The sequence below is a fragment of the Pocillopora damicornis genome, chromosome 12 (genome assembly GCF_964200805.1).
Source record: "Pocillopora damicornis chromosome 12, jaPocDami1.2, whole genome shotgun sequence".
NCBI classification, from domain to species: Eukaryota; Metazoa; Cnidaria; class Anthozoa; order Scleractinia; family Pocilloporidae; genus Pocillopora; species Pocillopora damicornis.
In genome coordinates this window covers 10,103,949-10,119,999 of record NC_142681.1, presented here as the reverse complement: position 1 = coordinate 10,119,999, position 16,051 = coordinate 10,103,949, and the positions used below count along the sequence as shown (strand labels likewise).

Sequence of the window (16,051 nt, the reverse complement as noted above, 5' to 3'; positions counted from 1 at the left end):
TTGTGTTTTATTTTCAGTGATCTCATTACAATCCACTTATATGTTTGTGCTACAATTATTTCATTCTGTGCAATCCAATAATTTGTGTGTTAATTACGATCATCCCATTATTCTGTTTTAGATGCCACCTACCAAATTAAGTGCAGAACAACTTAATCATTTACGTGAATTGTGGGAGGCTGGGCTGAATAGTGTAGGTGACAAGAAGAAGCTATCGGAAGTGGTGCAAGCCACTGGTTTAACAGAGAAAACAATCAAGGTATGTTAGGATAGTTGATATAAACTAACCTTGAGAAGCATACTCTTCCTAACAAGTTAACATGTTTACTTGAACTATTAAAAATACCTATGGTATCAGTATTAGAATTCCTTATATGATTGGATAATTCGTCCATGGTAACTGAACTCATATACTATATGTGCCACACATTAATGATAAGGAAAATCAGCCTGCAAGCTTGAATACCCTTGCTGGTATGAGTTTTACACACACTGGAATTACCATTTAAGATGCACTTTTCCTGAGATATTTTAACTCCATTGACTTATGCGTTATTTTATATCTCAAAGTATTGGATTGGAAATGAACGAAAGAGGCGTGGATTAGCGACAAAAAGGGGACCAAGAGACCCAGATAATGGTGCCCAAAAGTACGTGCTGGGTAAAAAAAGGAAGAAATCTGGATACTTTGTATTTAAGAGTTCGTTTCTGTCCAGCGAAAAGGGTACGTGTTTTGTTTATGTATGTAACTATACGCTGCAAATTGATTTATTACGGCATATTTTAATACTAACATGAATGTTACTGCATTTGGGTATAGGCGTATATAGATGTTAAATTAGGTAGAAAAGAATGGAATTAATTAGTGTGAAGTTATTTTTTATCATTTTTAGATCAAAGCACTCATACAAGACACAGACAAAAACATTTTTTGGGATGATGCTGTTGCGCACTTTGTGCGATTCAGTACAAAACAACTGAATGTATGACCGTGGTAATTTCATTGGTCATTTCAAGTGAATTACATTAAACATAAAATTCACACACGAGTTATCTAACGCGTAATTATATCATTTCTTTATTAAGCTCATAAGATGTTAGCCGATGGGCATGGCCCTGGCGCTGTTCAAAAGCAGGCTAACATTAAGTACAGACTGTTAGACGATGCCGAAAAGGAAAGCCTTCACAAAAAAGCAGAGGAGCAAAACTCTGGCGATCCATCAGACTCCCGCATCCCAAGGCAACAACTGATTAAAAAGCTTGTTGCCAACATAGATTCTAACGTAAGTACTCACTCCTAGTTTGTCCTTATCGTTGACTGTGTTTTAAAAAAGTGTACGCCAATTATAGCTGGAAATCGCGATGAATGGCTGGTGTGTTGGAAGCTTTTCAGCCGAAATGGAGTACGACACTGTGTCGCACTCCAAAGGTTAAACTGAGGAATTATATTTTATCGGATCCGTCTTTGTCTCGCTTACTAGTTTCTCTTTAATGTAATTCCTAGTAACTTATTAAACGCAATGTAGGTATGATACTGATAAACATTTACTCAAATTATATATTTATAATAGTGAATAGTGAGTTCGTTGTATGTCCTCGAGCTTTCCTTTGAAGGCAAACAAGAACTACTGATACTCTGTATGTCTGTTATCCTTGGTATTATTCGTGTCGACATAAAAGCCGTCAAGTACAAAAAACGGTTAATTGTTTAATGAAAAAAATGTTTGCAAGAAATAAAGTTAAGTTGTTGCGTATTACTCTCTAATTTTGTTTCATTTGGTCAACAGATGCAAAGACTCGATCAACTGGGGTGCCCTTCCGTTTGGCTTGGGTACTGCGCGACCGCTCCCGAGAGGCTGTACTCTCCCCAAATGTCGGATATGGCAGAGGACGCCACATTCCCCAATTACGTGGTCTCTACCATGGTGAATAAATTAAGTAAGTAGGTAATAGCAACATCGAATAGACAATTTTCCATAGCAAGAGCAGTTTTCAATTTAGTGTCGTAAAAACTGAAATCAAAGTAATCGCTCTGACCAATCACAAAGGACAATGGTAATCCAGTGAACCAGGCAAAACTAAAAGGAATACATGTTTTTGACGCGAAGTGGTTTATTACATCTGATTGCCCGAGAAAGTGGATCGAGATTTTTAAACCAATCACTAAGCGTGGAAATGCAAAACCAAAGCAAACGCGAATTTACTTTCGACACTTAAGTGAATTCAAAACAGCGCTATGTCAAAATTATAATTTTGCTTCGCGGCTCGGTGGAAAAAAAAAAGAAATATCATGTCGCATCGAGGTTGGGGCATGTATAAACACGGATAATCCTCTCTTGGTATAAATCATTTCTTTCGTTTTACCCCAAGCCTCGAAGCTAGGGTAGTAATTTAATATATTAAATGTTTGGAAAGTATTTGACAATGTATGGTTTTGGTGTTGACAATGTTAAAAATCAACAGGCAAAGCACAGATGTCGAACGCGTAGATACACTGCATCGGAAGAACATTAACATTACTCTCAGAAAAGAGCGAGTAGATTTTATTTTTAAAGTTACTCACTTAAGTTATTCTGACTAGTATATTGTTCTGATGTGGTAATTATATACTGTGTATTGGAACCCGATATAATAATACAATGAAACAAAATACTACTGAGAAAGACTGATATTCAAATACAAGCAATCAAGTTATAACAATAAACATTGCAAACAAAAGGAATATGACTTCTATATAAGCCACATTATGATCACTACATTGGACGAAGGCTTGATTTCAAAACCGTTTTCTTCTTCTCGGTGTTTAGGTGCAGAGGTTAATCCAAAAAATGGACCTGGTACGTCACAGGGGACTGCACCTCAGACGCAGCCTGACACTTCCACTGGTGCCAGTGAAGGTGTGTTTTATTCATGTGTATGGCTAAAACTCTCACACACCCACACACACACACACAAAATATAGTTCATCGGTGATAGACAGAGCTACAACACAATAACGATTTGATTTTAAAAAACGCCGTACTTATCACTGCTCGTGTGTTCCTGTGTGTTTGTTTTTAATTATATATTTATATTTTTGAACTTGATTTTTCCGGCTTTTAATCTGACTGGACAATCATAGTGACACCAATAGGAAACTGCTGTCTTTTAGTCACTATACTTAGCATTTTATTTGAGCAATTCAGTCAATTTAATTTATACTTCTTTGTCTGGTTTAGGTAATGAAGTTGAGCTGTTTGACAACTCCAACAAACTCGTTTGTCGGGGTGTTGTAACTGCTCAAGCCATGGTACACGGCCGGGCACTGAAAACCGGATGGGCCGCAGTGATGATACAGGATATCTTGTCAAAGGGAAAAGTGGAGCCATGGCAAGAATATCCCACCCATTCTGGGGAAGTAGAAGAAGGGAGTTTTGTCGCCTGGCGGACTGCTTACATCCAACCGCGACGAGAAGCTCTGCAAACCGCCCGGCCGAAACAAAACCTTTCGGAGACGCAGGGTTTAAAGGATGCCCTTCATCCCGACAAGTTTGTCTCTCCCGGGACAATAATGTCCAGGGATAGACAGCTACGAAGTAGAAAGTGAAAACATTATGATTCCACTATTGCGCCATTTTACCATATTTGGACATGAGAACGCGCAAATCATGAGCCTGTAATGCCCCGGTTTGACTGTTTTAGAACAGAGCAAATACGGACGGAAAGCGTAGAGCAACAAAATGGTTGGACAAAAGGGAGCAAAATTGACTTGTTTACGTCCTTTACGCTTGACTTTTAAGCGACGACCTTTCGACGGGAACGCATTTTTTTAACTCAACAGAAGGAAACTTGCGAGGACATTTAATTCTTTTTGTTTGTGTTGTTTTCGTCATTCGCGCACGCTTCATAAGATCGATAAGATTCTCAGGCGATGGAGGTTGTATTTCAAAAACTAGGTGCCAAAATGCTAGAAAATGGCGCAATAATGAAATCATAAATCCCTTATTGGATGGTTTAACATGTAATACGTCCGGACATTTAGCTCGATAACCGCGCGTATTATATGTTAAACCATCCAATAAGGTGTATGTAACGGTTCACTGTAAAGTTAAGCAACCACACAGAGGACGACAACGAAAATGCAATGTGGGAGGCTAACCTTTCCTTCTGGAAATTTCATTGAGACTCTTGAAACTATTTACATTCATAGAATGGTGCTGACAAAGACATAAAGCTTTATTTGAGGTTATTCGTGTTGTTTCTTTGTACAGTTTAGCAGATTGCAAAACACATGTGCAGGTCTTTGCCCTGCAGAGTTCTTCCTCCCCTTCTCTTAAGCGATGTTCTCGTTGCCAACGCTGTTGTGGTTGCGTAAATTCCCTATTGTAAAGAAAAAATGCAGTTTGCATGGAATGAGATAACCAAAGTTGTAATTCATAAGTCTGTTTATCGTTTCCTTTTCTCATGATTTTGTGTTCTCTTAGTCGATACTAATCTGTTACATCTTGCTGACTTATATTCTATTTAAAATGCAAAATCATGATTAGGATAGGAACGAAGGATCCTCCACTGTCACTTGCTACTACACACTCTAATAAATCACTGTACATATCAATAAATAGGATAGCCGAGATATATTAAAATGAACTTATTGATGCGTTTTAGCGTATGATGTACATAAGACAATGTATGTTCCAATGCTACGTCTTCAGAAGATACTTAACAGTACGGCCAGTGTTTTCGACTCTCCCCTGGATGCTAGTCCATTTCAGGGTCACCCCCTCCCCCTCCCCCAGCAGTTAATACACCGGTTCCCATGTACTGAAGAGAGGCATAGTAAAGGTTAAGTGTCTTGCCCAAGAACATAACGCAGTGCCCTTATAAGAGCTATTTTTTGGGCCCAGTGCATACTAACCCGGCATAAGGTATATTTTTTGGTCCAGCGCATACCGTGACAATTTGTCCACCACGCCCCCATGCGTCTCTATACAATAGTGACAGGGTTCGCACTCACCTTGAAAGTCCTTGAAAATCCTTGAATGTCAAAATAAAAATTCACGGCCTTAAAAGTCCTTGAAAATTGCAGACAGTGCTGGAAAGCCCTTGAATTCACTAAATTCACCCCATTTTTCAGTCTGTTTTTGTGTCTACCCCATTTTTGTGTCTACCCCATTTCTTAGTTTCCCTTTCAAATACAGTAAAATCGGGGTGAAGAGTTGATATGCCGGGTATAGGACAAAGCGCTTAATATGTTAAATTTACAAAATTCACCCCATTTTTTAGTTTCCCTTTGAAATACAGTAAAATCGGGGTGAAGAGCTGATATGCCGGGTATAGGATACAGCAGGTAATTTAGTGTTAACAACTGGGTTGAAAACGTAAATTAGCCACCGTAAAGAGTAAAAAAGCTGACGTTTCGAGCGTTAGCCCTTCGTCAGAGCGATTAGAGGAATTGTGGGTTGTGTGTGGATTTATATGTAGAAGGTGGAGCTACGCCATTGGTGGGAATATTGTGACGAGAAAACAGGAATAGATTAGTTGAATGAAAAGCGCTCGTTGATTCCGTGGGGATTAAGGGTGCCGATTTGAAATATAAATTTTTGTTCTAGTGTTTTACGGCTTTCCGAACTGCCTAGATGTAAGGAAAGGCCGCAAACTGCCATATGCTGTTTAGAATGATAAGGAAGATTAAAGTGTCTAGCGACTGGCTTGGATGCGTCCTTGTCATTTATTTCCACATCGCGAAGGTGTTCTCGGAATCGGTCACCCAGTCGTCTTCCTGTCTCGCCGATGTATAACTTATTGCAATAAGTGCAAGTTATGCAGTAAATAACATTGGCGGAGGTACACGTAAAGTGATCAATGATCTTAATGGATCTTTTGGGTCCCGATATTTTCTCTACGTTATGAATGAAAGGACAAGTTTTGCATCGTGAGCGAGCGCATTTAAAAGTTCCAGATTGGTCATTGGTATGAAATGAACTCCTGACTAAAAAGTTGCCTATGTTTTTGTCACGTTTGAATGAAATAAGTGGGGGTTGCGAAAAGATAGTGCCAGTCTCTGAATCGTTTTGGAGTAATTTAAAATTTTTAAGAATGATAGATTTAACTGCGTGGTTGTGAGGGTGAAATGTAAGAGTAAATGGAATGCGATCCGTGTTCTCCTTCTCGGCCGTTTGTAGTGCTGCCTGTCGATCGATTTGTTGGGCACGGTGGTAGCCCGCTTGAACGACAGAAACAGGATAGCCGCGTTTATCGAAAAACTGGCACATTGCCTCTGATTTTTCAGAAAAATCAGAGTCGTCACTACATAAACGACGAAGTCTGAGAAACTGTGAAAAAGGTATGGAGTTCTTGACGTGTGATGGATGTGAGGATGAATACAACAAGTAACTATGTGAATCTGTAGGTTTGTAGTAAACACTAGTACATAAGCCGTTGCCTTCAATTGAAATTTTGATGTCTAGAAAAGCCAAAGAATTGTCGGAAATTTCCCAGGTATATTTAAGAGCCGGATGAAAGGAATTGACGGCGGTTATAAATTGAGTGAGCTCCTCTTTGGTAGAGGAGGTAGCGCCGATGCAATCGTCAATGTAGCGGCCGTAGAGTTGAGGTTTTGGGCCGTGGTATTGGCTAAAAAATTGATGTTCGATAAAACCAACAAAAAGATTGGCGTAGCTGGGTCCCATTATAGTACCCATGGCCACGCTATTAGTTTGTTTGTAGTAGTTACCACCGAATGAAAAGCAATTGAGTGTGAGCACTAGTTCGGCCAGACGGAGTAGTGTTTCAGAGCTAGGTTCCTTAACAATGCGTTGATCGAAAAAATGTTTGAGGGCCCGGAGACCTTCGTCATTGGGAATGACAGTGTAAAGAGATGTTATATCCATGGTGAAAATAAGTTTGTTTTGGTCGAGGAAACTAAAGTCACGAAAAATTTCAAGTGCGTGTTGGCTGTCCTTAATGTAAGACGGTAGAGTTTTGACGATAGGTGCCATAATTGTGTCTAAATAGCTGGAAATAAGTTCAGTGGGACAACTGCAGGCAGAAACGATGGGTCGACCTGGGTTGTTAGATTTGTGGATTTTAGGTAAAAAGTAAATACACGAAGTTCTAGGAGTAGTAATGATGAGATTTTTAGCAGTGGCCGGCAATTCTTGTTTAGCTATGAGATCGTTAATCGTATTTTTGACAATGTTTTGGTTAATTAAAGTGAGATCTTTGTCGACTTTAGCATAAAAGGTGTCAGAAAGTTGTCGCAAAGCTTCTTTTTGATAGAGGTCGGCCCGCCAAACAACAACTGCACCGCCTTTGTCGGCCGCCTTAATGACAATGTCTTTGCGTTTTTTTAGACTTTTAAGTGCCGACCACTCTTCCGAAGAAAGATTGGAAAATTTGGTGTGACGATTGAATTTAAGTTTGTTGATATCGTGGCGACATTTTTTGAGGAAAAAATCTAAAGATGAGAACTGGCCCTCTGGGGGAGTCCATTTAGACTTTCGAATCTGGAGTGTTTCGAAAGTATCTTTGTTGGAGGTGTTAGAATCATCCTCTTTGTCATGAAAAAAGGCTTTCAACTGAACGCGGCGAAGGAATTTTTCAACGTCTTGCTTAACTGAAAATTCGTCGGTTTTTTGTGATATGGGAACAAAATTTAAGCCTTTGCTGAGAACTGATTTTTCTGAATCGGAAAGTAGTAAATTTTCTGGAATGGTAACTACAGTTTTGAGGTTTTCAGGCGATGAGTCGTTAGTGACTTGAGGGCCGATAAGTTGGTCGAGTTTTTGGGCCTTAATTTGGTGCAAATGTTTAAAAAGTTTAGAATTGGCATCCTGAATTTTGGCACGAATGGATTGTACTAAAACAGCTGGACAGATTTTGGAAAGTTCAGAGCGGCAATGTAGAATTTGTTCGGTGAGTTTGTTACGTTTTTGGCACATAGCTCTGATTGTGATTCTCATAATATTACGTGAAAAAGAATTTTGGGCGCACTGAATTTGGTGACGATATTGATTCGAATGAGAAAAAGAAGATGTGTGAAAATTGGAGCGAAAACCCTTAGGAATAACTTTGGAATGAAGGCAACGGCCGATGAAATGGATGTGACTACAAAACCTAGTTTTGGCGAAAATGAGAACGGCTAAACGGAATGCTAGATCTTTACTAATAGGATATAGCGCCTATTATGTTAAATTTACAAAATTCACCCCGTTTTTCAGTCCCTTGAGGAAACTTGGTTTGAGAAATCGAGAAGTTCGAGAAATTGGCCATTTCAAAGACGAGCGGGTACGAACATATTTTTTCTTTGTACCAACCTTCAGTATCGATTTGATTGAAAACGAGGCATGTCATCGGGAAGAGCATCCAAAAATTAGTAAATTTACCAAATTTGATGGTTATTGGTTTAAACACAAAGGCATGGTACACTTTTAAAATAAGAGGGCTTAATATGGATTGGAGGACGCCTGTCCCTCCAATCCATACTAAGTGTACCATGCCTTTGGGTGTAAACCAATAACCGTCAAATTTGGTGAATTTACTAATTTTTGGATGGTCTTTCAGATGATTGAATGTTTGTACCGAAGAGAAAATATGCTCGTGCCCAGTCCTCTGCTCGTTTTTAAATGGCCAATTGAGGGTAAAATTGCAGTCTTTAAGTAAGGAAAGTAAGTAAGTAAGGCCATTCCAGGCGACAGAACTTTTAATGCATTTCTTTATAAATAGCAGCGAACCGTTGACATGAGAAAACGCGAAGTTGTCTCGGGGGGCAGGGTGACCCTGGGTGGAGGGTCACTCGCGTTGAAGGAAGCGTAACCCTGGGGGCGAGCCAACTCTTTTTTCCTTTAAACTCTTTGTCTCGCCTTCCCGAGACAACTTCTCGCGTGCCAAGTTTAACATAATTGCTAGAATATAGGTTTTCAAGGGCAAATTTATATTGTTAACATAAAATTTAACTCAGCAAAGGTAACAGTAGCGGAGTAAACGAAAGGAACTTAAAGGAAGGAGAAATGAGGATTTGAATATTTAAACGAGCTCTAAGTAATTATGCAAGATCGACTTTGACTCGGTCAGTAAGAACAACTCTTTTCATATAAACGCTCTGTAAAGATGGTTTGGTATGGAGGGTAACCCTCCTACCAGGGACAACTCTCCTTCATGTTTGAATGAAATAGGAGGGTTATTGCATTTTAAAGAACGAACCTCTTCATCACTTCAATAAGGTGAAGTGACTGCGCTCCTGAAGAATCACTAGCCAACTGGTCCCTAAATCAAGTGAAAGTGACGTTATCAATGAGGTGTGTTTTACGTTTAAGGAAAAAAATAGATACTTGAGCACATTACAAAGCTTTGGCCTACCGTGACAGGTAGTACTTCTGCAGAAGAGTGAAGTACTGTATCACCCAACCATGAGGACCCAAATCAACTGAAACCATAAAAATGGATGCAATTAAAAGGAAAACAGCTGACTGGAAATCAAATTCAGCGAGCTAAAAGCTGGTAGCAAAATGATTACCACTGAGGGTCCATCAGAACTTTGTTTACTAATACATGTACATACCATCATCAGGTTTAGACTTTTTAAGGATGGCAGCCTCATCATTTTTCCATCCCTCGATCATGTCATCTCTAATAGGTACTAGAACAATAATATTTAAAGGTTTAATATCAGAAAAATGTTTAACTCTTAAAGCGATGAGCAGCTTAATGTGCTCTACATAATTATATAAAAGCTTCTTAATAATTATTATTTTTCGTCTTCTGTATGCGATACTGTAACAGTAAAGAATCATTTTCTAATGTAAAAACAAACCAGGAGAGTTCTTTTTGATTTCTTCTAACTCCAGCTCAGCAGATTTTTTTAGTTCAATCACTCTCCTCCTCTGTTTCACCAACAACAGGACTTGAATTGAAGAAAAGATACAAAAATTAAATAACAGAAAAACAACAACAGTACTCTCCTTTTTAGCAAAAAGGGAGTAAAGATGTAGTTAAAGTGCATATATGAATGCCATTTTACTGTAAAATAATTACAACATTGTGTTTGGTAACATTAGTAGCATTCTCTAACTGAAATCGATGGATCTTGGCAAAGAAATAGATCATTTCATTTTAACCCATTAACATTTTGAGTCAATAGAACCATTTTGTTGTTTACAAGGTTTACTAACCGAGTCTCAACCTCTGTTTTTCACAAAGATAGAACAGAGCATCTGAAATAATATCTTCTCTGTGACTTGCAGACATTTCCTTTGTCATTTTCTTGAACTGCTTAAGGTAGGACCAAAGACGCTCCAGTGCTTCCCCATCAACCATCCCCCAGCCTTCTAAGCGCCGTGGACTATACAACAACTACAGAGTATATAGATAACAAAACAATTAGTTATTGCTTATTTCAATTATAGAGGCAGCATGGCCTAGTGGTTACCTAGGCACTGGACACTGGACTTAATATCTGATGGTCTTTGGATCAAGTCCTCTCCCTGCCACTGGTTTGCCTCCAGCCAGATAGGATTCTGATGTTATGTTGTGTTTCATATCTGTTTTTGAAATGCATTTGATCATATCCACATGGAATTTACAAGTATAATTATTATTATTATTATCATCATTATTATTATAATTATTATTTATGTTATTTGTTTAGAGGGTGGTTTATAAGAAAATGTATGTAAGCAGATTAAAATTTTAATAGCACTCATAAACTTCATCATCACAGTCATCATACAAAGAAACTATTGTTAGAGAATGGCGGATTATTGGCCATTACCTTGATGTTATTGTTAAGGGATTAACCCTAAGAAATATATAGTTAATCATCAGGTCAATGAAATCACACTGCATATACAAGCTATTTTTAACTGCATTCTAATAACCTGGCATTTGGCACCATGTCCATAAACATGAAACTGTGGGCAGCCAAGTTCAACTTCGTCTAAAAGGTCCCCAAATTTTTGCTTCTGCAAATTAAGAACATATTCACTGTAGTTAGTCCGATTACTTCTAAAAAACTACAGTAATGGAGAAAGAAATCATAACTAGCATTAATTAGCTGCCTGGCATTTCTGTTCATGGGTATATTTTTACAGTCCACAAAAGCCAATTTAAAACATACACCCTGTAAAGTATAAAACTACAAAGGGGGGAAACTGTGCTTACCTTGATGTGACTTTCAAAAAGGCAGCAAATGTCATACATGAAATGTATTGTTACTCCATTCCCCTTAGTTGCTACAAGGTCTTTCAATAAATAGACAGCATACCCTAACCTACAAAAATAATAGATGTTTTGGAACAATAAATAATTTGAAGCAGAAATGGGAAGAGTAGGCAGCTATTGCAATATTTTTAGTGAGCTTTTTTGTTGTGAAATACATGTAAGTAGTCGGTAGAACTCTGGCAGTCAACAAATTATTTCAAACCCACCTTTAATTGTCATTCTACATCATGGTGAAAGTATAATATTTCTGTGTCTGTTTCAAACCATCAAACATACATAGGGCAATACTTGCCTCTTATTATTACCTCTTATTATATGGCTAAACAAGAAACCGTTAACTCTTTTAATGTAAATGGTTCGTACGACCTGACATTTTGCTTGTGAACGGCAATGAGCTGAATTTTAATCTGCAAAAATTTTTGCTCGTCCTTTTTACCTTTTTTTTCTCTCCAGGCTTGTTGTCACTTCCATAATATTTTAGTATTTTTAAAAGAAAGAAGTCATGCAATATTTTTGTATTTTACTTTACAACTTTTTTACCATAAAATGTAACCGGTCTAGATGCCCGTCTAGATGGGAAAATCTAGACTGCGGTCAATATCAATTGCAGCCAATCAAATTCGTGAATTCGGTAGTCCCCAGTCCTTGTGGGAAACGGTCATATAATAATGTCTGGTAAAGTGCACTCCAGTTTATTTTACTTTAATTTAGGTACTGAAAAATCAAAACAAGTGAAAACATTTTGAATAAAATCAATCTGATATAAAGGGATGGCAGTTAAATACCTTTCACCTCCTTTCAAATTCAAGAACTTCATGGGAAATCCATGTTTGCAGCTTATGCCAGAAATAGCTGTTTCATCCAAGGCATCAAACCTTCCTTTTGACAGGATTTCAGAACCAGCCTGGAAATCACTGCAGTCCTTAAACATGAGCACAAAATAAAAACTATAATACACTCAAATGTTAGTTACATTTAAATAAATATACAGTTATGAATATTTAATTATCGTAATGAATAACACTCCCTTACTGACATCAAGTTACAGCTTGAACTAACCAGCTTATACAATAAACTGCAATTTTGACAGCTACTATAATTACAGGAAGATGAAAAAAAAAACAGTAATGGCAATAACACAATGAAGGTGCTGTAAAAAAAAAATGATCGATTTTTAATGATTAATTTTATTGATCAAATTATTCATCCATTAATAATAAGATCAGTCAATAGCCACAACAAACATTATTTTAGAATGTAATGAATAATTCACAGAAATAAGAAAAAGAAAAGACAATTTAATGCAGAGATTAAAAAAGACACACCTTGTTAGGTTCATTTCTACTTGAAGGATAGGCAGCCATGAAGTTATCCACATTTTCTTGATTGTGAAAAAACATGTTTTCACTGAGTGGGGGTCGATAACTTCCACCAGAAGACTTTTTTCTAGGCAGCCCAAAACAGGCATCCAGAGACAAGAATATTCTACCATTTTCCTGTTGACAATTATTGGACAATAAATTTGTAAAGTATAACATTACATTTTGTAGACAAAAGGATTTAAGGTGTTGTAATTATACAACCTGCATAACAAGGTCATAAATTATCTAAACAGGTCTTTGTTATTTATAAATTGTTATTTGTCCTTTTTTGTGAACACTAATAAAATTGATAGTGGGTAATAATTATATATATATGAAACAAACAGCAACTATATATGTGTGTGGAAGCACTTCACCTAAACATCTGATAATATAGCATATTTGCATGAGTATTAACCTTTAAATTTTGTGCATTTGCAAACTACTGGAATTGTTGGACTGAATATATATTACAAACCAAATGAACAGAGAACTAAAAATGCACAACAACATAACATTTAATCTCTATATTGAAAACTACTTTAATTAATCTGAATTTAGTTCTTTGAAAATGGCAGCAGAGGTTTTCAAAGTTTTACCTTGGGACAAGCAGGACAAACTGGATGCCTGAGTGGACAAACCTCATTTTCAGTAAAACACTGGAGAGCCTTTACATGATACCTGTTGTAAAGAGACATACCTTTAATGTGCACAGTGTTTACACTAATAAGCATTTTAAACTAATAAAAGCATCTATCGAGTTCAAATTACCAAACCATATGGTATTTTTTGAACCAGCATTAATGACAATAGATAATTATTTGTTGCACTATCGTGGCCTAAGAATTAAATCAGATATTTGAGTAATGTCTTCTTTCACTTGTAGTCTTATATTTTCTGGAAAATACTTTTAATTATATGTAAAACTCAATCAAAAGGGATATTGGTTGTTTTTATTCCTTTTCACAAAACAAAGTAACAAGAATTATCTTTGTATTAAATAATAATTTTTTAACTTAACCACTTAAATAAAAACTCTGCAAATCAGTTTGAGTCTGGAAGTTTACAACTTGCAGAAGGAATTGGATTCTAAAAAAAAAAAATTGAAGAACACCGGGTGTCACCAAATGCACTGAATACAGGAGCTCACCTCAAGAGACTTTGCATGGTTTTACAACCCTAAACTGTGTTGATCACAAGGTATTCCTAACTTTTAACTTGACCAAATTTCTATGGTCTTCATTACCATCTACCGAGGTATCTGTTGATGCTTTGTGTCAAATTTATAACACTTCATTCAGTTCTCTTTGTTTTAAACTGGTTATCTGCATATATCACCATAAATTACCATACATAGAAACAAAGGATAATAAAATTTAAACTAAGGATAAAGTTGATCCAAAACATTTAACTACAATCTAAGTTACTCATTAAAACACTTCTAAAGGTCTTATACACATAAAACTGGGATGCTGCAAGATAACTGTTTGCTGGAAGTTCTAAATTCACAAACATTAATTGTTAAGCCACCTGAATTCCTCAAAGCTGTCAATAAATTGGTCATATATCTTCCTTTTCTGCAATTAAAACAATAAATAACAAATATAACAATTTGCTACATCTGTTCTATTGTAAATCTATCACGAATGCTATTCTCTGATTGGCTGCCCTACCCACTATCTATTCTGTGATAGATAGTGAGTAGTAATCAGTTTGAGTCTGGAAGTTTAGAACTTGCAGAAGGAACTGGATTCTATTCTGCAGTATACAGTACTGTACACTCACCATTATCATAACATTGTGTAGTTTGCAATATTTCATTTGGTGGTATTTTTTGTCTTCCAAATATTTGTTAGCTGGGAAAGTTCTCATAAGCGGACATCTAGGCTACACCTCTGGTGGTGGCCGCTTATGGGAACAGTTCTTGTAAGGTGGCTAGCTCCAGTTACAGACACTTTTAACGTGTCCCGAGGGTGTACATGTATGAGAGCTTCAACTGTATTTTCATTTGTTTAGTTTCAGTATCTATGAAGGAGATCATGATAAAGTTTTGGCTAGGTCATGAAGATTTATACTAAAGCAATAATATATTATGATCTCATGATTTCTATATTATTTGTGTGATGGTTTATTTGGTTTTGCCCTCAATAATTCAGGGTCGGCCAGCGGGGGATAGTGGTATACCAGTATACCCGAAAAAGATCCGCCAAAATACCCCAAAACACCCAAGATTTCTCCCAATATACCTAAAATTAATCAAAGCGTTATATAGTCTACTATATACCCGAAATAAGTAGTATACCCATCTTTCAGCTGAAATATACCATATACCCGAATTAAAAAAGCCCCTTAATACCATATACCCAAAAACCCTGGCCGACCCTGATAACTATCACACGATGGAGTCGTTTACAGCTAAACCTATAACGAACCTTTATGAGAGGGTGGGAGTAGAAGTCTAAGGCCTTCACAAGATCAAAAATGGAAACTTGGCATTCCATCGCAAGTGCCAGGGTAAATTCCATCAGACTTGTGGTGAATGCCAAGGTTGGTTCCACTGGCGTAGCAGGCCACAAACCTTGAAACAGAAAACTCTCTGCCACACTAAAACAAGTGCAACAGAGAATCTTCAATAGATGCTGACCACCTTCAGAAAAAAATATTCAACAAGGAAGAACATTGCTGACTTTATACCGATATTTTAATAACCTTAGAATTAAGCTCACCAAAACAACATAAATGTTTACAATATATTAAATAACTGCAAAAAGTGAATACCAGGACTACATTAACATGAACAACAATCATGGTTTGGTCTTTAGGGATAGCTTTACCTCTTTCATCTATAACCGTTATTTCCCTTGTGTAGGAAAATGAGCAAGAATGATAGGGATTACTCAATGTCCTGTCAGGAAGAGTGTGCAATTTCCAAACACCGTCCTGAAAAATTCAGTATAAAAAAAAGACAAGCTTAATAAATTTCTTAAACCCGGGTTACTCTTCTGGGCAAAAAACAAAATTGATAATTATAAAGGTCATGCATACCTGTATTATTTCTGGGTGATGAAAATGATGTTTGGTCTGATGCAGGTGATTACAGCAATCAAGGCAGAAGTATTAAGTATGCCGTAAAGCTACAATCCCTGCATCGACTTTCCACCGTTTTACCACAATTACATTGATGGGGCACGAAACCTTCCATTTCAACAGAGAACTTCAGCAATGTGGATCGCAAGGATTCCCAGTTTTTGTGGAGCCTTTCCTTGCGCATTTTGTAGGAGCTGGTGGAGGAAGTGGGCACCACATCATCGTCGGAATCTGGCGGGTCACCATCACACAAAGCGCACGGATCTTCCTCTTCTTCACCTTGTTCCACATCTTCCACACTACGATGTTGCTCTTTTTCCAGAGGCAGAGTAGAAGGAAGTTGGACGGTGGATTTTCGGGTTTTATTTGATCTGTCTACCACTTTAAAGGAGGAAAATCCTTTCCTC

The 16,051-nt window shown here is 37.3% G+C and overlaps 3 protein-coding genes across 3 annotated transcripts; 2 read left to right on the top strand and 1 right to left on the bottom strand.

The window, feature by feature from the left end:
- The first annotated feature begins 121 nt into the window (after nt 1–121).
- Nucleotides 122–1,947, top strand: LOC149036414 (uncharacterized). The gene is made up of 4 exons (XM_089189513.1): nt 122–259; nt 571–724; nt 1,087–1,283; nt 1,788–1,947. Exons 1-4 carry the CDS (start codon nt 122–124, stop codon nt 1,944–1,946), a joined length of 648 nt encoding a protein of 215 aa, XP_089045639.1. The 3' UTR covers nt 1,947.
- Nucleotides 1,948–2,686: 739 nt separating this feature from the next.
- On the top strand, nt 2,687–4,638 carry LOC149036413 (uncharacterized). The gene is made up of 2 exons (XM_089189514.1): nt 2,687–2,897; nt 3,219–4,638. The coding sequence occupies exons 1-2, from the start codon at nt 2,747–2,749 to the stop codon at nt 3,584–3,586; spliced, it is 519 nt and encodes a 172-aa protein (XP_089045640.1). The 5' UTR covers nt 2,687–2,746; the 3' UTR covers nt 3,587–4,638.
- Nucleotides 4,639–9,137: 4,499 nt separating this feature from the next.
- On the bottom strand, nt 9,138–15,669 carry LOC113675510 (uncharacterized). The gene is made up of 14 exons (XM_089189512.1): nt 15,603–15,669; nt 15,392–15,497; nt 14,990–15,204; nt 14,088–14,134; nt 13,157–13,238; nt 12,522–12,692; nt 11,982–12,118; nt 11,137–11,245; nt 10,854–10,937; nt 10,149–10,329; nt 9,791–9,880; nt 9,539–9,616; nt 9,337–9,403; nt 9,138–9,243 (listed from the first exon to the last, which is right to left on the bottom strand). The coding sequence occupies exons 3-14, from the start codon at nt 15,080–15,082 to the stop codon at nt 9,168–9,170; spliced, it is 1,215 nt and encodes a 404-aa protein (XP_089045638.1). The 5' UTR covers nt 15,083–15,204; nt 15,392–15,497; nt 15,603–15,669; the 3' UTR covers nt 9,138–9,167.
- Between the last annotated feature and the right edge of the window lie 382 nt (nt 15,670–16,051).